The sequence below is a fragment of the Chironomus tepperi genome, unplaced genomic scaffold (assembly GCF_022539635.2).
Source record: "Chironomus tepperi strain 1889 unplaced genomic scaffold, CSIRO-AGI_Ctep_v1 contig_13, whole genome shotgun sequence".
Classification (NCBI taxonomy): Eukaryota; Metazoa; Arthropoda; class Insecta; order Diptera; family Chironomidae; genus Chironomus; species Chironomus tepperi.
This window is the reverse complement of record NW_027226135.1, coordinates 1,103,261-1,124,055: the sequence shown is the minus strand read 5'-3', so window position 1 is coordinate 1,124,055 and position 20,795 is coordinate 1,103,261. Positions and strand designations below refer to the sequence as shown.

At 37.7% G+C, this 20,795-nt stretch overlaps 5 protein-coding genes across 5 annotated transcripts; 2 read left to right on the top strand and 3 right to left on the bottom strand.

Annotated features, from left to right (window-relative positions):
* Positions 1-565: 565 nt before the first annotated feature.
* On the bottom strand, positions 566-1,882 carry LOC139089838 (leucine-rich repeat-containing G-protein coupled receptor 4-like). Its single transcript, XM_070639468.1, has one exon. The coding sequence runs from the start codon at positions 1,880-1,882 to the stop codon at positions 566-568; it is 1,317 nt and encodes a 438-aa protein (XP_070495569.1).
* Positions 1,883-3,464: 1,582 nt separating this feature from the next.
* Positions 3,465-5,317, bottom strand: LOC139090550 (leucine-rich repeat-containing protein egg-6-like). Its single transcript, XM_070640293.1, has one exon. It carries the CDS (start codon positions 5,113-5,115, stop codon positions 3,511-3,513), a length of 1,605 nt encoding a protein of 534 aa, XP_070496394.1. The 5' UTR covers positions 5,116-5,317; the 3' UTR covers positions 3,465-3,510.
* A 1,140-nt stretch (positions 5,318-6,457) lies between these two features.
* LOC139090776 (uncharacterized) lies at positions 6,458-8,552 on the bottom strand. The gene is made up of 3 exons (XM_070640601.1): positions 8,443-8,552; positions 7,077-7,762; positions 6,458-6,693 (listed from the first exon to the last, which is right to left on the bottom strand). The coding sequence occupies exons 1-3, from the start codon at positions 8,448-8,450 to the stop codon at positions 6,530-6,532; spliced, it is 858 nt and encodes a 285-aa protein (XP_070496702.1). The 5' UTR covers positions 8,451-8,552; the 3' UTR covers positions 6,458-6,529.
* A 2,201-nt stretch (positions 8,553-10,753) lies between these two features.
* LOC139090838 (uncharacterized) lies at positions 10,754-12,819 on the top strand. Its single transcript, XM_070640681.1, has 4 exons — positions 10,754-10,906; positions 11,071-11,253; positions 11,953-12,240; positions 12,384-12,819. Exons 1-4 carry the CDS (start codon positions 10,855-10,857, stop codon positions 12,611-12,613), a joined length of 753 nt encoding a protein of 250 aa, XP_070496782.1. The 5' UTR covers positions 10,754-10,854; the 3' UTR covers positions 12,614-12,819.
* Positions 12,820-12,885: 66 nt separating this feature from the next.
* On the top strand, positions 12,886-20,283 carry LOC139090393 (fatty acid CoA ligase Acsl3-like). The gene is made up of 6 exons (XM_070640174.1): positions 12,886-13,111; positions 17,867-18,509; positions 18,570-18,697; positions 18,777-19,203; positions 19,270-19,626; positions 19,694-20,283. Exons 1-6 carry the CDS (start codon positions 12,980-12,982, stop codon positions 20,116-20,118), a joined length of 2,112 nt encoding a protein of 703 aa, XP_070496275.1. The 5' UTR covers positions 12,886-12,979; the 3' UTR covers positions 20,119-20,283.
* Positions 20,284-20,795: the final 512 nt, after the last annotated feature.

Genomic DNA, 20,795 nt, shown 5'->3' with positions numbered 1-20,795 from the left:
AAAGTCAATTTAGTGTTCAGTACAGTTAGATGCTAAGAGACATACAGTATTCAAATAGGATTCGGCCAAGAACAACAAGCCTCCATTTTCTTGCAGTTTAGATGCTTAGGTCTGCAATTTTGGACTGTGCTTTACCCTTACAGACCAAAATATCACTTTTAGGTACCGTGGCGATATTTCTGTACCACAAAAGCATGCTTTTTGTCTTTTAGGGTCATAGTCCATCCAATGCTTCAGGACCTGGTTTTCAGTCTGCATCAGAGCTCAAAGTGGACTTAACTTGACTCAAATCCATACAAAATCCGAGTCGACTTCGAGCTTATAGCCTTGAAGCCTGCAATTTTTGGACGAATCCTAGAGAATTACTTAACAAGACACAATAATTTTACTATAAAAAGCAATATAGCTTTGACCTAAACTTGCATCAAATGTCACATTACATCCATTTCCTTTAAAATCAATAAAATTAGCATTTCTCAATTTCCATACAAATGAACTGTCAATTTTGACTAAATTATTATCAACTGCACTAAAAACTCGAATTGAATTTGACGACGACAGCAAGTCAGGCTTTAAGGATGTCAGCAAATTTTAACGTATTTAAATATTCTAAATTATTGAATATTTTTGATGGAAATGACTGAATTTTGTTGTTGGACAGATCCAAAATTTCCAGCAATGTGACATCCTCAAAAGTGTCAGGATCTATGGATGTGATGTTATTGGAAGTGATTTCGATGGACTTAAGGAAGAACAGCTTCAAAAAGTCCAAATTTGACAACTTTTTAAGTCCACATTTGTCAATAATCAGCTTTTGGAGACGATAGAACTGCACATGAATATTTACAGGCACAAATTGGACATTTAAGCCTTGAATCTTCAAAGTCACAACATTCTTATCCTGCATACTGCTTGGTATGTGCTCACCAGTCCAATTTACTTCCATTTTTGGTGAATTTATTGATATATTGTGTGCTATGCAGCTATAGCCATCAACATCATCTCTTGTGAATCTACAAGTTCCATTGACGTCCAGGCACTGCTCACCAAGTGACTCGAGATACTTAATTTGACTTTTGAGGACGGTAGCTTCCTGCTGGGCATTTTGAAGGTCAATTTTTAGGGATTCTGAATTTTTTGTTAAATCTGCGACTTTTTTGGTCAATTTCAGGTTCTCGTCCTTTTGCTGCTGCAGGAGAAGTGCTGAATCTTTGATAGCTTGTTCCTTACTGTCTAAGGAAGCCTTACATGCTGTAGATTCTTGATCCTTAAGTTCCAATAAGTCCTCATACTCAAGAATCTTCTTCTCAACCTCAAAGTACAGCACGTCATTTAAATCCTGATAATTTGACAGCAGCATGTCCATATCAGCTGGTGGTGAGCATGTAGATGCTGCGATCTTAGTGATGTATTGATCAAGTGTCAATTGACTTGATGCTGAGTCAGGATAATTACCAACATCTCCTGAACCTGGATTTGTGCATAAATTTTGACTGATTTTTAAAATTTTCAGGTCCAGTGCCTTAAAGGCATTGGCATGGATGTAGAATATTCTGTTATTTTGGACATCAATTGTTTCCAACTTTGTAAATCCATAAAACAAACTGCCGTCAATTATTTGAATGTATGAGTCAGTTACGACAAAATGCTTTAATGTTGAGTTATATCCATCAATGTGCTTCCTTTTTAAGTGCCTTAATGGCGTATTTTTGATATAAATGTAATTTAAATTCACAAAAATGTCACTTAAAGTTGGAATTTGATAGATTTGCTTATTGTTGATTGTTAAGGCTGTAACATCAGCAGCAGCCTTGCCTGCACTGTGATTTGTTGATGCACTTGTGACTGCTGTGTCGTCAATGTATGGAAAATTGTTCTGCATATTGCAATAATATTGAGGAACAGTTCCGTATGGCAGGATCGCGTCTCTATAGACACATTCTAGTATGAATCCTGTGCAGCACAATTTGGACATACAGCACAAAAGGAACAGAATATGAAATTTAGCCATGACTTGTTCCTTTAAGGAAGGCAAGCTTAATACTAAACCTGATTTTATAATTTTGCAATCTTTTTATTGCAGTGACATTGTTATTTTGGTACACAAATGCTTCTTGATGTTAAAGTACATAAAGTGCTATTTTTGATACGATTGGAGCAGTAGCCTAATTTTGGGAAGTTAAAGCTTCTTGATAAGACAAATGGTTGAATTCACTAAAGGAGATTGTCCTTGATTTTGAATTATTTACAAAGACTTCCTGGATTGGCTTAATTCCTTAACAATCCCAACCTGCAGAAGTTCTCGAGGGATTTAGACATTCTCTCTGCATGGCAATGGACGTCCTTTTAGGCAAGAAAGTGAATAAGTGAGCTATTTTGCTGCTATGTGGAGCTAAGATTACTACATTTGATTCTGTTGCTTGCTTTGTCACCTAATTAGTACAAACTCTATGTCCGCACATTAAGCTTTGACATTTTTTCATCAATGTTCAACGTCAAATAGCTGTTGAAGTTCCTGACTGCTGTTTTACTTGCGGATTTCAACCATGGATTGGTGTTTCTGTTCCAATATTGACAATTTCACTGACATTCTTTCTACGGAGTGTATTTCCTCACCCTTTAGACCTACAATTTACAGTTATATTCTAGCTACTTACTCATTCTGTACATTTACGAGGAATAAGTACGTCATGAAATGTGAATAATCCATTTTAGTGAAATATTCTGGAAATATTGTATTATATTGTTGCATAATAACAGATCTTCATCTTGTGGATGCTATAAATTAAAATATAATAAACACTGAGATAAATGATATGAAAAATTGCACGTTCCTTACTTTCGCGTGTAATTTAACTTGCTGATTGTGAAGGCCGAACTGAAAAAATGAGTAAATATTTTGAAAATAGCTTTACGAAGTCTCAAATCCCGACGAATTCATAATGCCTAACATTATGAGTTGGAGGCATAGCGATTAACAATCTACTGTACCACATCATTTCTAACCTACAATTTATAGTCCCGGAATGCTCACGGCGTATAAATTGCTTAAAGTCCAAATCCAGGACGACTTGACTCTAGATTGAAGCTGGATTTCATCGAATCTGGACTGAATTCAGAGTGATGCTGGTCTGAGGCTGGATTTTTAGTCATTTGGATTTAATGTGCCCTTGAGATGCGATATGTGAACTCCTTGCAAGCTTTACTTCATTGCAAAGACATTCTTACGTCATAAAACCTGATGAACCCTGCTATGTACCCAACTCAAATTCGTGTGCGCAAGTATTTGTCAAGAAAGTCATCTTGATACTAAATCCTTGTATATCTAGCAGTGGAGAGTCTCAATGAATAATTCAGTGAATAATAAAGAGAAAAGTGATGTAATAATACAACCAGGGGCGTATTCTGGATTCAGGGCAGGGTACGGTAACAATTTTATGTTGGAACTGCCGTCAATACAGCTATTACAACAAATTTTACTTTTATTTCATTTTTAATCATAAAAAAAATCTAACAATTTCTCAATAAAACATTATAAAAAGCCAAAAACTGATCTCCAGCATCCTTATCGAACTTCAAGTCACAGCTACTTCCTGTAAAGTCAATCAAACTTGCACTTCTAAGTCTCCACACAAAAGTACTTTCAATATTTGTAAATTGATTATTAGTTCCAATAAAACTGTCAATAAAGTTAGTCGACGGCAGGAAATTGGACTTAAGTGCTGTTAAGGAGTTGTTGCTTAAATTGAGGTAAGTCAAGGCATTTAACATTGCGAATATTTTTGATGGAAGTACTTTAATTTTATTATTTGACAAATCCAGGACTTTAAGTGCTGTAAGACCATCAAAGGAACCAGCTTCAATGGATGTTATCTCATTTCCAGCAATTCTTAGTTCCAGCAGTTCCTCAAGGTCATCAAAATCATCCTTTGACAGCCTTTTAAGTCCACAATTTTGAATTGTTAAAATTTTGAGGTTAGAAAATGCAGCTGCGATTTTTTTAGGTACAAACTGCACATTTAGGTACCGAATTATCAATGCCTTAACATCCTCATCAGCTGATGCTGAATCATGTTCACCTGACCAGTCAATAACATCCCCAGACTTAGTGACATTGATGCCATGAGCAATGCATGAATATCCATAAGTTTCATCGTCTGTAAATCGACAAGTTCCATTGACATCAAGGCACTGTTCAGCCATAGATTCAAGGTCAGTGACTTTGACTTTAAGTTGCTGGATTTGGACATGAAGTTCCTCATTTTCAGCTATTGAATTTTGATATTTTTGAGTCAATGCTGTCAAGTTGTTGGCAGTGACGTTAAGTTGATCCTGCAAAGCATCAAAGTCGTCGTTCCTTTGTGTCAGCACATCCAAAATTGTGTTGACAATTTGTTCAGCTTTGTAGGCATCGATGTCGATGAGAAGCTTGGAATTAAGGTACAAATTGACCAAAAATTCAGGATTTATTAAGCCACACGTGGAGTCTTTGATGGACTGGATGTAGGCAGTCATGGATGTGGTATCGGAAGGAAGCATTGAGTTCTTGATGTCTTGTTGAGTTTGTGGATTTATGCAGTTGTTGCTTTCAAGCAGGAAGTTCCTTAAATTTGGCAAATTTGTGAATTGGACGGAACTGATGTAAAATATTGAGTTGTTCCTTAAGTCAATTGTGACAAGCTTGGTCAGGTCCACAAATAGGTCTTCCTGGATGATTTCAATGCCTGAATTTCTGATGACTAAATGCTCTAAAGAATCTTTGAAATTTGCTAGATTTTGCCTGCTTAATGCCTTTAAACTGCTTTTTTGGACATTTATGTACTTTAAATTTGAAAAATGTGAATTTAAATTTGGAATTTCCGTTATTTTTTTGTCGTTAATCGTCAGCATAGTCACATTTGTGTCGGAATTGCCATCGATATGAGTTCCATTGACTGAAACTATTTGATTATTGACGTATGGATAGTCAGACTGTAAAATGCACTCGTATTGCTGTCCGGTGATGTAAATGAATCCTGGTGGGACTGTTTTGTATTCACATGATATGGTTGCGGGGTCGGTGGATAAACAGACTTGGAATATTGTGCAGATGAGGGTAAGGATTAGGTCTGACATTTTTTGGTGGGGAGTTAGGTGGGGTGAGGAGTTGAATTTGAGAATTTTAGGTTTTTTACACTTTTATGGCAAATTTCGGATGAAATTCGAGTTTTTTGGTAAATTTTGTAGGAATTTTTTTTTTGCTTTTTTCACAATTTTTCAAGGTCTTGTTAATTTTTAATTCAGATTTTAATATTTTCCAATTTTTTAAGTTTAAAGTTCAAATTTCAATTTTTTTGAATTTTCAATTTTTTTACAATTTTTTGTTAAAAATTCAATTTTTTCCAACTTTTTCCAATATTTCAGATTTTTTGAATTTTTTGACTAAATCTCAATTTTTTCTAATTTTTATCTCAAATTTTCAGATTTTTTTACAATTTTTTCAGTTAAAATTCAAAATTTTTGTTCATTTTTAATTAAATTTCAATTTTTTCTCACTTTTTGCATCAAATTTCAACTAAATTTTAACTTTTTCACAATTAATTTTCAATTTCTGTACCAAATTAGACGACTAATCTCTAATGCCTGCCTATCTCTTCTGAACAATCTAATAAAATAGCACTAATGTTCCAGATTCCGTTCCTAATGTTGAGTAAATTCACGAAAAATTTCTTATCAAAATCTAATCTAATTTTTGGCAAATTTATTTTGCTTTAATGTCATAAATTTTGAGCTTTTTTAGTGCCTTAAAAGAGTTTATCTTGGTGATTTAGTACAGTTGTTACGGTATACATATTCTTCTTGATCATCAAGGTTACAAAGTTGTTTATTTGATAATTTTGGATTGAAGAAAACATGGCAATATTTTGAGGTATTTTGATCAACAAATTTGAAATTATGTGCTGATTTAATTTGTAAGATTTCAAGACTTTATTTGGTATGAAGCCTTTAATGAATCCACTCAGTAATTGATTCTATTAGTGTTGATAGCTCAACTGGCAAGTCTGGTTTCCAAAAGTCTCGAAATTTGGACTTAGATTCCAAAAGCCATGAGACCCCAACTGACTTTAATGGTTTTGGTTTTTCGGACGGGCTTTTGGACTCAAAAGAGTCCGTTAATGTACACTTAGTCTACACTTCTTGTCAGTACAGAGCACCCGATGCAAGAGCTTGACAAAGAGTAGCACACTTAAATTTTTGAGTATCAAAAGGGCTCGATCTTGGCATAGGGAACCCTTATTGACAAGAAGTGTAGATTCTATATTTACTTATTGGTCATGGAATAGTCTGGAATTCAAAAAGTCTCATTGGGGTCAGGATTCTTCTTGGATTCTTCTTTATTTGGACGTTTGGACTTCAAAAAGTCCGTTAGAGGCCACAAAATACATCAAATTAGTAAAATGATCAATAAAATCTACTCTATATTTTACATCATAATTTTATTAAATCAATTCCTTTTTAAAATTCCAAAAAATTAATACAAAAATCTTCATTACTTCTGCATTAAACTGCGCATTTGATCCCTAGTTGGACATGATGGATCAGGATTGGGATCCAAAAAACAAGCCAACATCTCTTCATGTGTATTTTGTAAATCTTGAATTGTTGCATCACATTCATCCTGTTTCTTTGCTATTTCAGCTTCACAATCTGAATCTATTGATTGGGAATTCATTAAAATAAGTTTAAATTAGTGGTGGGTAATCTGTGTGATGCGACACACCCATTTACACCTGGAAGTTTTCGGAAATACTATGAATAGTATGTTGTGAGCTGTTTAGGTCGAGGATATCCACTAAGGTGGTCAAAGGCTGCTCTCAACTGGTCTAAATGAACAGTCAAAGTCGGTTAATCGATCCAAGGTCCGGCACCAGGCTGGCGGGACTCTGACTTGATGCTGAATTCCATTAGAATCCTTAATCATGTCAGAGTCACTTCAGCCTGCTGGCGGACCTTGAATCAATTACCCAACGTGTGCTATTCATGCTAATTCATGATCCTAACTTCCACGTGTAACAGGGCAAGCACTTTCATCTTACCTTCATTCTCAGTTCCTCCTTGTTTTTCCAACCAGTAAGTATACAACGGCGGTGCATTGTCAATATCAGCACATGCTGATTCCTTCAATTTATCAATAACCTTTCCAACTGCACTTGTACTTAAAGCTTGTGTAAGTCCACATGCAATAGCAGTTCCATCAATAAACAGCTGTGCTAAATTTGGTTGAATGACGTCAAAAACTGCTGGATCAATGTACGTGATCTTGTTGGAACGGAAGCTGACAAACTTAAGGTTTGGATTATTGATGAACAAATCCTTTTCAATAAATTGGACTTGATTGCTGACACTGGCAAACATCAACAGCTGTGGAAATGGCGCCAAATTTTCCTTCGTCACGTGCTTTAACTTTGTCAATTCAAACTTCATGCCGGTCAGGTTGGCAACAAGCTGATCTAATCCTTTTGGGATGTACTGCATAGTTTTACCAAAAACATAGAAGAAGCTGACATCCTTGTTCGGTTCCGCTGTGGAATTTTTGCCATTTAATGACGTGATTGTTGTGTTTGAACTTATGACCGTGAATTTAGACTTGACTGAGCATGTCTTTACAAACTTAAAGTACAGAAATGCAACATTTGAGATTGTGCATTCACATGCTATGTCTTCGGATGATGCGGAAGGGATTGTTGCTATGAAGAATAGCAGGAATGATGAGAATAGTAGGCTGTGGGGTGGAAAGAAGATTTGGATGTTAATACAGGTATAACGACTGCTTTTATGTACTGTAATGTCTCATTGTCTCAGTGTCTCAGTGTCACAGTGTCTCAATGTCTCAGTGTCGCAATGTCACAGTGTCTCAGTATCTCAGTGTCGCAGTGTCTCAGTGTCTTAGTGTCTCAGTGTCACAGTGTCACAGTGTCTCAGTGTCGCAGTGTCACAGTGTCTCAGTGTCACAGTGTCACAGTGTCTCTGTGTCTTTGTGTCACAGTGTCTCAGTGTCTCTTGTCACAGTCTCTTGTGTCTCAGTGTTTTATGTCACAGTGTCTCTGTGTCTCAGTGTCTCAGTGTCGCAGTGTCGCAGTGTCTCAGTGTCTTAGTGTCTCAGTGTCTCAGTGTCACAGTGTCACAGTGTCTCTGTGTCTTTGTGTCACAGTGTCTCAGTGTCTCGGTGTCACAGTAACACAGTGTCTCTGTGATTTTATGTCACAGTGTCTCTGTGTCTCAGTGTCTTAGTGTCTCAATGTCACAGTGTCACAGTGTCTCATTGTCTCAGTGTCTCAGTGTCTCAGTGTCACACTGTGTCAGTGTGTCAGTATCTCTGTGTGCCAGTGTCACAGTGTCGCAGTGCCACAGTGTCATGCAAGCTTGCTCAATTTTTCTCAATTCCCCTCAATTTTTACTCACATTTTCATGTCAATTTTGTCACTTTTTTGTCAAATTTTCCAAAAAATTTAATTTAATTTTCCACCCAAAAATCTTCAACTTCTCCAAAATTCTAAACTGTCTGACTCCCAAAAATCAACTGCAGCTATTTAAACTATACAATCTATTTTAATATTAAATATCTGGGACACAATTTTCAAGTTCATCAAATAATCATTAACAAAATTAATTTTGTTTAATTTGTGATAAAAAACCTACGAAATTTTTATTATATTTATTTAGTCGTATAAAGTCGATGACATTATTTTCATTCATTCACAAGGGAACAGAGCATGGCAAGATAAGAAACAAAAGATTTCTGCAAATTGAGGCGTGCCGGCTTTGATGTGAAGGACTTGACAAATATTTGAACTTGAATTGAGATAAATTAAGGGTTAAATTTAATTAGAATTTCACAGAGGTGTACACAGAGACACGAGAGTTGTAAAGGAAAAGACACCAAGACACAGAGACACAAATATCCAGTGACACAGAGACATAAAGACACAGAGACAACAAGACACCAAGATACAGAAACAAAAAGACACAAAGACACCAAACCACAAAGACACAAAGACACAAAGACACCGAGACATCAAGACACCAAGACACAGAGAAACAGAGACACAGAGACATAAAACCAAAAAGACACAAAGACACAAAATTTTTGTGTCACACAACATCGCATAACCCTGCTGAACCACAGGCACTCAGAGACACTGTCTTTTATTACCTTACAGAGGTTCAACTATTTGCTATTTGTAGATAAAAAGCATCAGCACGTAAATATTAACAAACTAGTCTTATCAGTTTATAAAACAGTTGGAATCTCCAACTAAAATATCAAAATCATCTAATTGTCTCATAAAAAAATATAATCTAAATTCATAGCTTAGTTCCAGGAATTTTCTTTTAAAAAATCATGTGAATCACTTCCGAACAAAATCAACGGATTGAACGAAATTCTAGGAATAATTGAGGAAATTCCAAGAAATTTTCATAAATTAACGCGAGATTCAGCAAATCAAAGGATGAATAAATAATGACAATAAGCATGATGAAATTTGAGGAATAAATCATAAATGTGACGAAGTGTAAACAACTAAATTACAATAATTGAGACAGGCTATTGTTACACGATGAGTCATGCCGAGATAATTTTATTTTATTCGCAGTAAATCTGTGACTGGTCATTCTATGATGAGTATTTCTGAGGAAGCAACTTGATATTTGATTTTATTATTTTATTAATTATGCATGGATGGCACACAACGTCAAAAATGTGTCATTAAGAACAGCAATATGATCATCTAATGGCAGTTCCAAGCAGAATTAGGATGACCTTGAGAGTCTGGACTACAACAATGGCTCTTTTATTGAAGTTTGAAGGCTTAACCTGCCAACTCTGGTCTCTAAATTCCTTTTCGACATTCCTAGACAAGGCATAAGTCATTGACAATCAGCTACAAGTGTAAGTATGGCTTCCTAGCACATTTGTGTCAAGGATGAATCTTGCTTAACATCATCCAATCGTCGACCTGATGTACATTGGATTTTAGCTCCCTAATCATTCTTGGTGACCATGTCATGTATACAGAAGGCCAAGTGACGCCCCAATTAGTTAAACAGTAAGCTATTGCAACAAGACTTTGTGGAAACTTGACAAGAGATACAGGTACAAAATTGAAGAATTCCTGTATTAGGCGATATGTTGTAAATTTGACATCTAGAGATCCTTAATATCCCGAACTGTCTTGAAGGATTGAGCTGTCTGATTAGATGATAAATACCGATCTGTAACCCGAACACCCAAGGATCATTCTCATGAGCAATTCTCACAAAATCAAGCATGTCGAATTAAATTGACTGGATATACTCATGAGCACGCTTACATAGGGATGTATGTTCAATGTCTATTAAGGCAACTGACCTGAACTGACTTGTCAATCCATATGAGTCAGTGAATATCCTACAATAACATAGCCATAAACAACAAACAGCCTCGATTCATCTGTGACGAAATAAAATTAAATAAAATTAATGCAAAAAAAATATTCTTAAATTGTCAATCAGTTCCAACAACAACAATCACATCTTCTCACAACCTCATCAAATCTACCTAAATTAAGCATCATTAAATTGAGCGGATTGATGATGACGTCATGACTGTTTATCTGAGCTTATATCTCCATAATTGAGAGCCTCATAAGCCACACAAACGCGTGCTGAATAAAAGAGAAGCAACAAAAAAACGTGTTTATAGCTCTCATTTTGGACATGATTTGAATCTATTTAAAATAAATAAACATTTTTGAGCTGCTGCTCAGTTGTAAAGTGTCAAGCATAAAAATCAGACGGAGATTGTGGATTTTGTGGATATAATTTGGAATTAAAATGAATAAATTGATGATTTTGGTGGTTGGGGTGCTGGCTGTTGGATGTGCAGGTGAGAATTTGGGGGATTTTGGGTGATTTTTTGGGAATTTTCCAAGAATTTTGAATTTTTGCGTCCAAAAATTGCCCAAAAAATGTCAAAATCCTCAAAAATTGCCCAAAATTGCCCAAAACCCCCTAAATACCCATCAATAACCCCAAACCCTCTCTTTTCAGCATCCACAATCGGCGGCGAACGTGTCAAGGAGTTCGCATTCAGTCCCCATTATCACAACGAAGGTCCAACAGACGAGGCATCATCATTTGTGTCCGATCCACCAAAACTCAGTGTCTGCGATGCATACAAAACACAATTATCAGAACCAAAGCCAAAGAAGTCATTCTGCAACGTTAAATGCGGTAAGATATTCAATAATATTGACATGTTGATGATTGTGCAATAGACTTGATGTTGCAGTTTAAGGCAGTGAGGCACGTTTCGTAATTGCGCGCGTGTGAGATTGAGGAATGAGAGAGAAAAAAGTCATTGAAATTGTGAATTAAGTGCCGGTTGAGAGTTGCAATGTTTAGGCATGCTCAATGGGGCATGTCTGCTCTCTCTGTCCCTCTCTGTCCCTCTCTGTCCCTCTCTGTCCCTCTCTGTCCCTCTCTGTCCCTCTCTGTCCCTCTCTGTCCCTCTCTGTCCCTCTCTGTCCCTCTCTGTCCCTCTCTGTCCCTCTCTGTCCCTCTCTGTCCTCTCTGTCCCTCTCTGTCCCTCTCTCTTTGTCCCTCTCTGTCCCTATCTCTCTTTGACCCTCTCTCTGTCCCTCTCTGTCCCTCTCTGTCCCTCTCTGTCCCTCTCTGTCCCTCTCTGTCCCCCTCTGTCCCTCTTTGACCCTCTCTGTCCCTCTCTGTCCCTCTGTCCCTCTTTGCTCTCTGTCCCTCTCTGTCCCTCTCTGTCACTCTCTGTCCCTCTCTGTCCCTCTCTGTCCCTCTCTGTCCCTCTCTGTCCCTCTCTGTCCCTCTCTGTCCCTCTCTGTCCCCCACCTTGTCACATCCAAAATGACCATCAACTCCTAATTAATCACAGCACTAACATGTAAACTTGTTATTTTCTAGAAACCTTCAAAACAGTAAAATGTACACTTCCTGAACTTGACATACCTGAGTGTAATGACTATGCTGCTTATGTCTATAAAAGGATTTTAGCAAATTTTGATCTAATGAAGCAGAATGATTTTGCGTGTGAGGTGCCGACAGCTAAGGATTATAAAAAGAAGCCTAAATTGGCAGCTCCAATAACCAGCTCGGAGACAAAGACATCAAAGTTTTGTGGGGAATATAAGAAGGCATCAGTGCCGAGTGATTTTGAGTTTCCTTGCTATGTTAAGTGTGATAGTAATATTGGTAAGTTGGGATGTTGGAGGTAGGGGTTGGTCAAGGACCACGTCAAAATCTAGTGGATCCAAAATGACCCCAAATGACCCCCAAATTTAAGTCCACCCAATCAATAATATTGACTAACTATCTAATTCCTCTAATATTTTCAGTCGGCGTATCACTCGAAGGCAATAAGCTTGATTGGGAGCTTACATGCGAATCATACCAGCATGCATGCACATTCGGTTCATCTGATATGCCAATGAAGATGGGTAGCATATGTGAAGCATTTCGTAGTTATGTCTTAAAGAAGGTCAAACTCGGTGAAAGTGATTATCATCATTGTAATGTCTACAATCATGGACCGCAGTTCAATTACTATAATAGGACCTTACATTGAGGGGTTGTGGATGTATGTTGGAGATTTTGGAGATTTTTTGTGGATTTTTTGGAAGTAAAATTGGAAGTAAAATTTGAAGATTTAAGATATAAATAAAATTTACCCCACAAGCTCACCATAGACCTTATCAATCCTTATCCAAAATATTCACCACCTGCTTCACACCTAAAATAAACAATAAAGTATAAATAATATCGATAACAGAACCTCCTTATCGCCTGCCTGCCTTTTTTTTTTGCACATTCGAGAATTTTTTGTCAACTTTCACTTCATTTGTCTTCAAGTTCTTGCGGGTATCGGAAGTGATTTTTAAGACCTTTCTGCTTACTTTTTTTTTTGGACTGTTATATAAAGTATCGAGTCACAATGTCAATCGGTTCGGCGATTGTTATTGGCATTATTGCTGTGATTTCATTTTTATACTCAATGTTGACATTGCCAATTTATTTTTTGGTACAACAGCCATGGAAACAGAGACAGAGAATTAAGGAAGTTAAAGTGAGTTATGGATATGATTGTTGTTGTTGTGTTTGGTGCTATTGGATTTTGATGGAATAGAAATTGGGATTGTCATGGAATTATTGCGAACCTGAATAGCACAAGTATTGTGATTGTTGGAACCGGCATCAGATCTGCAGTGACTGTCAGAATTTTCATGTCGAAAATTACTGTATGATCCGTTACTAAGAAAGCAGTGACTGTATTATCCGGTAAAAGGTCAGCAATGACTGTTCGCTCCGACATTAGGTTGGCAGTGACTAAAGGATCCGGCATTAGTTCAGCAGTCACTGTTTGATCTTGCATTAGGTCGACAGTAACTGTTGGATCTAGTGGGAGGTCAGCAATGAATGTTGGATCCTTTAGAATATCGACAGTGGCTCTTGAATCCGACATTAGATCGACAGTGATTGTTGGATCCGGCATAAAATCTACAGTAATTGTATGAATCGGCAGTAGATCATTAGTGACTGTTGGATCCAGCATCAGGTCGGAAATGACTGTATTTTACGACATTAGGTAGTCAATGACTGTTAGATTGAGCATCAGTTTGGCGGTGACTGCATGATCTGATAACAGGTCGACAGTGGCCGTTCAATCCAGCAGCAGGTCGACAGTAACTTTTGGATCCTATATCAGGTTGTTAGTGGCTGTTGGATCAGGTAACAGATCAGCGGTGACTATAATATCCGCAGTGACTTTATGATCCGGCATCAGTTCAACAATGACTGTGTGATCCATTATCAGGACAGCAGTCACTGTTTGGTCGATCATCAAGTCAGAGTCACACTGATCTGGGGTCAGATTCTAGATCGATCAATCGATTTTGTGCTTTTTTGGGATTGTTATGGTTTAAGTTGGTTAAAAATTAAAATTCTCGAGAATCACAACTTAGTCGTCGAATCGCCGCATAGTTGTCATATTACATAGAATGGGGAGTATTGACCCTGGAAGGAAGCATAGCTGCGGCTATTAGTTATGTGGATTCTCAAGGCTGAGATTCTGTTGCAGACTTGGTCACAATCTCTTGTCTCTAGTCTCTAGTCAAAATCTCATTCTCAATCTCCACCTCGATATCAGTCCTCAATCCTCAAAAGCCTTCCTATTGCATGTCCAATTCCTAATTCATATTTCCCCACAAACTTTCACAAAAATTAAATTAATATGTTGCTAAATGGTTAGTCATATGACAATTTGTCTTATCGATGCTAGAATTAATTCAGATATGTTATGTAGATAGGCTATCTGCAGTGTTACTTATTTACTTATTGTAGCTTAATATAGAAGCTTAATTTTACTTACTTTTTGTGCTAAAGGAAAAACCATCTTAATGTGAAGCAAAGAAATGAGATTTATTGCTTAAAATTGCACAAAAGCCTTTTGGTGATTAATAACTTGATTTAATGGAGTGGTTGGCAACGTTTTATTATCGTGGTAGAGCTTGGTGATTAGTCTCGACTGGAATCGAACACGACATATGGTTTATGGTATTTCTGAAAACTTCCAGGTGTATACGGGTATGTCGAAGTACAGAGGTGGTCCGTCAGTGGTGTAATAGAATATGATAGACAAATTGACCTGGTGCATTAGCCGGTTAATCGATGGTACCCAAATAACACAACCGTTAAATCGATCAAAAGTCCATCCTCAGTCCAGACCATGCCAAAGTCACCTCAGCTGCCAGATGCCGGATTTTCGATCGATTAACCAATTTGTGCTACTTTTGCTAGCATGCAAGTGAATCTTGTTATTAACTAGACATTGTGTCAAGCTGTCTACATGAAAATCAAGCAGAATAGAGTTGAGAATCATCCAAAATAGAGGAATGCACTGTAATATGCAACTCAATTCTAAGGTTAAAAAAGGAATTGTCGACTGCCCGGGAAGTCTCAATTTGAACTTCGGCATCTGGAACCCTTACTTAATTTCTAGTTGAGACTTCGAGATATGTGTCTTAAGATTTGTCGAGGACAAGATTTTGGGAAATTTCTTGTAGATGTGGTCATGATCTCGGTAATTGATTAGGACTGGGTTTTTCAAAGATTTAGTCAAGATTGAGGCTTCGGGAATCCTTCAAATACTCTCATTTCCCTGCCTTTCTGTCTCCCTACCAACCTGCCAACTTGTCACCTTGCCACCCTGCCATTATCACACGCTGTCACCCTGTCATCATATCACCCTGTCATCCTGTTACTCTGCCATCTTGTGACCTTGTAACTTTGCAACCCTGTCAACTTGTCACCCTACCACTATGTCACCCTGCCAACCTGCAACCCTGCATAATCTAGTCCTTGTCACCCTGTCATCCTGTCACCATGTAACCCTGCCACATTGTTATCCTGCCACTCTACCACCTTGCCACCTTGTTTCTCAACCTCCCTGCCACATTGTCACCCTGCCACTATTCCACCCTGCATCCTCTTGTCCTTGTCACCCTGTCACCCTGCCTCTCAGCTTCATAATTCCAAATAAAATTCCATAACAAAGCCCAAAAATAATTTTTCTAAACATAGTTCCACCAAAACTCTTTCTTTTTCACTATAAATACTACAAGCTTATCTAATATTATCGAAAAAAAAAATTTTTAAAGTATTAAGATAATAAATATTGATTAAATAGATCAGTTACGTGGTGCCAAATTTTTTTTTTATCAAATGCATTCTCTGTCAGATGATTAAGGCCGCTAGTACACAACAAATATTTATAATCTAAATTTACCACCCGTAGGTGCGTCAATAGAATTTAAAAATAGGAATAAAAAGAATTTTTATCGCGATTTTTTTTAACTTTTTTTTGATAAAAATTGATAAAATTATATAAGAAAATTTCCCATAATTTTTGAATGTGACCTCTAGAATTATGAACCTTAAAATCGATCAATTTGACAGGATATGTTCAAGGGTTAAGGTCCAATTTTAATCTAATCGCATAATTCTAAATAATCTAATCTATTTTGGGTTCTGTCAATCAAGTCTAAAAATAGCGACTTAATCTATTAAAAAATTGAAGTAAAAATACTAGTTTTGGGGACTGTTTGGAGGTTATGTCATGTCTGCCGAAACCGTCCGACACCATCCGACGCTATCCGACACCTTCCGACACCTTCCGACACCTTCCGACACCTTCCGACACCTTCCGACAGTATCCTACACTATCCGACACCATCCGACATCGTCCTTCAACCGTCCGACACCTTCCGACACCTTCCGACACTGTCCGACACCTTCCGACACTGTCCGACTACCGTCCGACACCTTCCGACACCTTCCGACTCCTTCCGACACCTTCCGACACCTTCCGACACCATCCGACACCTTCCGACAACCGTCCGACACCTTCCGACACCTTCCGACACCTTCCGACACCTTCCGACAACCATCCGACACCTTCCGACATGCTCCGACAATCGTCCGACACCTTCCGACACTGTCCGACACCTTCCGACACTGTCCGACTACCGTCCGACACCTTCCGACACCTTCCGACACTGTCCGACACCTTCTGACACTGTCCGACAGCTTCCGACACCTTCCGAGATGCTCCGACAATCGTCCGACACTTTCCGACACCTTCCGACACCATCCGACACTGAAGGAACACTTACTGAAGGGTTTAGGGATTCAAAATATTCAATTTTCATCTTCCCTAATCAGTGAACGACCCCACATACCCAATCAGAAAATCTCCCAAAATTCCTCGAATTCTTAACCTTAATAATCAAAGCTAAATCATTGACTTTATCATTCCACCACTGCAGATATAAAGTTTATGATTATTGCCGCAGTATATTTTTTTTTGATAAAACATATCTTTATGACTTATTCTGATTAGATTTCAGACACAACTTTGTTTGAACAAAGACTATATAATCTGGATAACCTTGTTATCTATTTGGACTTAGTTGGATTAATCTAGAAAGATACACGATCAGTGATTCATAATTGTGAACTGACTTTTTTGCACTGGTTAAGGTCTTTTGTGATTAGAATTGATTTATCTTAAAAAAGCACATGGTGATTGACAAAATTGGAGCTTAGTAACTATTTATTTCAATATGAAGACAATATGAGACCGAAGACCGAAGACCGAAGTCGACCGAAGACCGAAGACAACTAAAGACCGAAGACAACTAAAAACCGAAGACGACTAAAGACCGAAGACAACTAAAGACCGAAGACAACTAAAGACCGAAGACGACTAAAGACCGAAGACGACTAAAGACCGAAGACCGAAGACGACTAAAGACCGAAGACAACTAAAGACCGAAGACGACCGAAGACCGAAGACCGAAGACGACTAAAGACCGAAGACGAACGAAGACCGAAGACTAACGAAGACCGAAGACGACCGAAGACAACTAAAGACCGAAGACGACTAAAGACCGAAGACGACTAAAGACCGAAGACGACCGAAGACCGAAGACGACTAAAGACCGAAGACAACTAAAGACCGAAGACGACTAAAGACCGAAGACGACTAAAGACCGAAGACGACTAAAGACCGAAGACCGAAGACGACCGAAGACGACCGAAGACCGAGACCAAAGACGACTAAAGACCGAAGACGACTAAAGACCAAAGACGACCGAATATCGAATCTCTTACTTTGAATCTAACATTTGATAGCTTAATACACAATCCGTCAACTGTCGTTAACCGAATCTACCCAAAATAGCCAATACACCTCAATCAATCAATCAAATAGCATTAATTCAGTCACATTAACTTATCAAAATTAACAAATTAATTTTCACAGGCAAAACCAGTCAGCTCATCCAGCACAGCAATCACTTACAAGAGTGTCCGACCCAACTTGGAACTTCATCTAACCCTTCAGCGTCAAAATGTCGACACACTTGAGAAAATGTTTAAGTTTGCAGCCTTAAACTATAAAAATAAGAAATGTCTTGGAACTAGACAAATCCTGTCCGAAGATGACGAAAGACAGCCAGATGGAAAGACCTTGAAGAAGTACCGAATGGGTGTCTATAAATGGCGCACTTTTGATGAAGTCAACATGGAGGCATCGAACTTCGGCAAAGGATTAAGAGAACTTGGCGTAAATCCAAAAGACCGAGTAGTCATTTTTGCCGAAACACGTGCTGAATGGATGGTCGCATGTCATGGCTTGTATAAGCAGAACTGCACAGTATGTACAATTTATGCGACACTTGGTGAGGATGGAATTGCCTTTGGTGTTAATGAGACGGAAGTTAAATTTGTCATAACAAGTCACGAATTGTTGCCAAAAATAAGAAATATTTTAAAGGATATCCCAAATGTCCATACGGTTGTATATTTTGAGGATCAGCTACATCCAACGGATACGACTAATTTTGGTAATGTTAGAGTTGTGCCGTACACGGAAGTTGTTAGAGCTGGTGCCAATAATCGATTTGGTGAGTTTTAAAGGAACTGACTGGAATTGACAATTTAATGACTTATTCCTTAATTTACAGATGAACATTCACCAACACCAGAAGATATTGCAATTCTTATGTACACAAGTGGATCAACTGGAGTTCCAAAAGGTGTCATGTTGAGTCATGCCAACTGTATTGCAACTCTAAAGACATTTTCGGATGGTGTAAGTCCAAAATTCTATTATTTAGGTCCAAATTTACATAAATTAGTTCCAAAATTCAAACCTTCTTGTTCCTATACAGATCAAAATCTTCCCAAATGACGTCTTCCTTGGTCTCTTGCCATTGGCTCACGTGTACGAGTTGCTGGCTGAGACCATCTGTCTGTGCCTTGGTGTTCCAATTGGATACTCAACAGCATTGACTCTTCTAGATTCAAGTCTTAAAGTTAAAGCTGGTACAATGGGTGATGCACGTGCATTGGAACCAACAGCAATGACTGCTGTCCCATTGATCCTTGATCGTGTCCGTAAAGGTATTACTGATAAAATGAGCAAGGAGTCAGCTGTGAAGAAGGCTTTGTTCGACTATTGTGTCAATTATAAACGTCGTTGGGTACGACGTGGGTACAGAACCCCAATTGTGGACAAGATTATCTTTAAGAAGGTTGCAGCATTAATGGGTGGACGTTTGAGAGCAATGATAAGTGGCGGTGCTCCTTTATCACCAGGTATGTTAATCCAGCTGTACATTTTGAGTCTAAATCTTAAAGCTTGACATTTTAATTCCATTCCAGATACTCACGAATTCATCAGAAATTCCCTCTGTTTGGACGTAGTTCAAGGCTATGGATTAACAGAAACAACAGCAGCTGCAACACTTATGGAACAAGCTGACTTTTCATTAGGACGTTCCGGTCCACCAACAACAATTACATCCATTAGAATTGTTAATTGGGAGGAAGGTAACTATATGGTGACTAAGAAGCCACATCCACAAGGTGAGGTGATTGTTGGCGGTGATAATGTATCAATGGGATATTTTAAGAGACCAGCTGAAAATGCTGAGACATTTTTTGTTGAGAATGGTGTTCGATGGATGAGAACTGGTGATATTGCTGAGATTCATGAGGATGGAACTGTCAAAATTATTGGTAAGGCTTACTTCTTCCTGTTTATTGAGTTATTTCCTTAAAAGCCTCCTTCTTCCTTTTTTTTTAGATCGTAAAAAGGATTTAGTTAAGCTACAACATGGTGAATACATATCACTTGGTAAAGTTGAATCGGAACTTAAGACATGCTTATTTGTTGAAAATATTTGTGTTTATGGTGACTCAACAAAGACTTATTGTGTTGCTGTTATTGCACCAGCTGAAATTGGATTAAAAGATTTGGCAGCAACACTTGGTATATCAGGTGAAATGGAACAGCTGTGCATGAATCGTGAAGTTACAAATCTTGCATTAAAGAAAATACAGGAACATGCAGCTAAATCAAATCTTATAAAGTTTGAAATACCAACAAAAATTACATTAGTACCCGAGCCATGGACACCCGAATCCGGTCTTGTAACAGCTGCATTTAAAATTAAAAGGAAAGAAATTCAAGCTAAATATAAAGCAGAATATACAAAAATGTATATTTAGTGATTGACATTTAATTGACAAATTTAGGAACCAAATACAGTGGTCGAATTAAGTTTAATAGATATTAAGGGGGGTATTTTGTTGTTGTTGCTGCTTTTTTAATTGTGAACTGTAACTTTTTTTTTATTTTATTAGAGATTAAAATGAAATTTTTTGAATATTTTAAAAAATAATTAAAAAAAAAGATATTTTGATTTTTTGGGGGTCATTTAGGTGTTAAGTAACGCTTAAGAGTCGACTTTTTGGATACTACAATGGTCCTTTTTAAGATGGCAATTAAGGGTTCTTGATGTCATACTGAGCGACACACTGGGCAGCATCCTGGGTAACATTGAACGACACACTGGGAAGTCACACTGTTAAGACACACTAGGCAACACACTGGACGACACACTGGGTGACAGCCTTGACAACATACCCGGGGCAAAACTCTGAACGGTAAACTGGACAGCACCCTGGGCAGCAATCTACACCGCAGCACACAGGTTGCTCACAACCGCTCTTAAAAATTGGATTTTATTCCAAAAAATTTCGATTTTTTTTCGACATTTTTCAATGTCAACTATCAAAAAAATTCTTATCAACTAATATCCATTCCTACCGTTTGCATGCCGAACAAAAAAAAAAGTATCAAAACAATCCCTGATAACGAAAATTATTATCGATAACTGAACTTA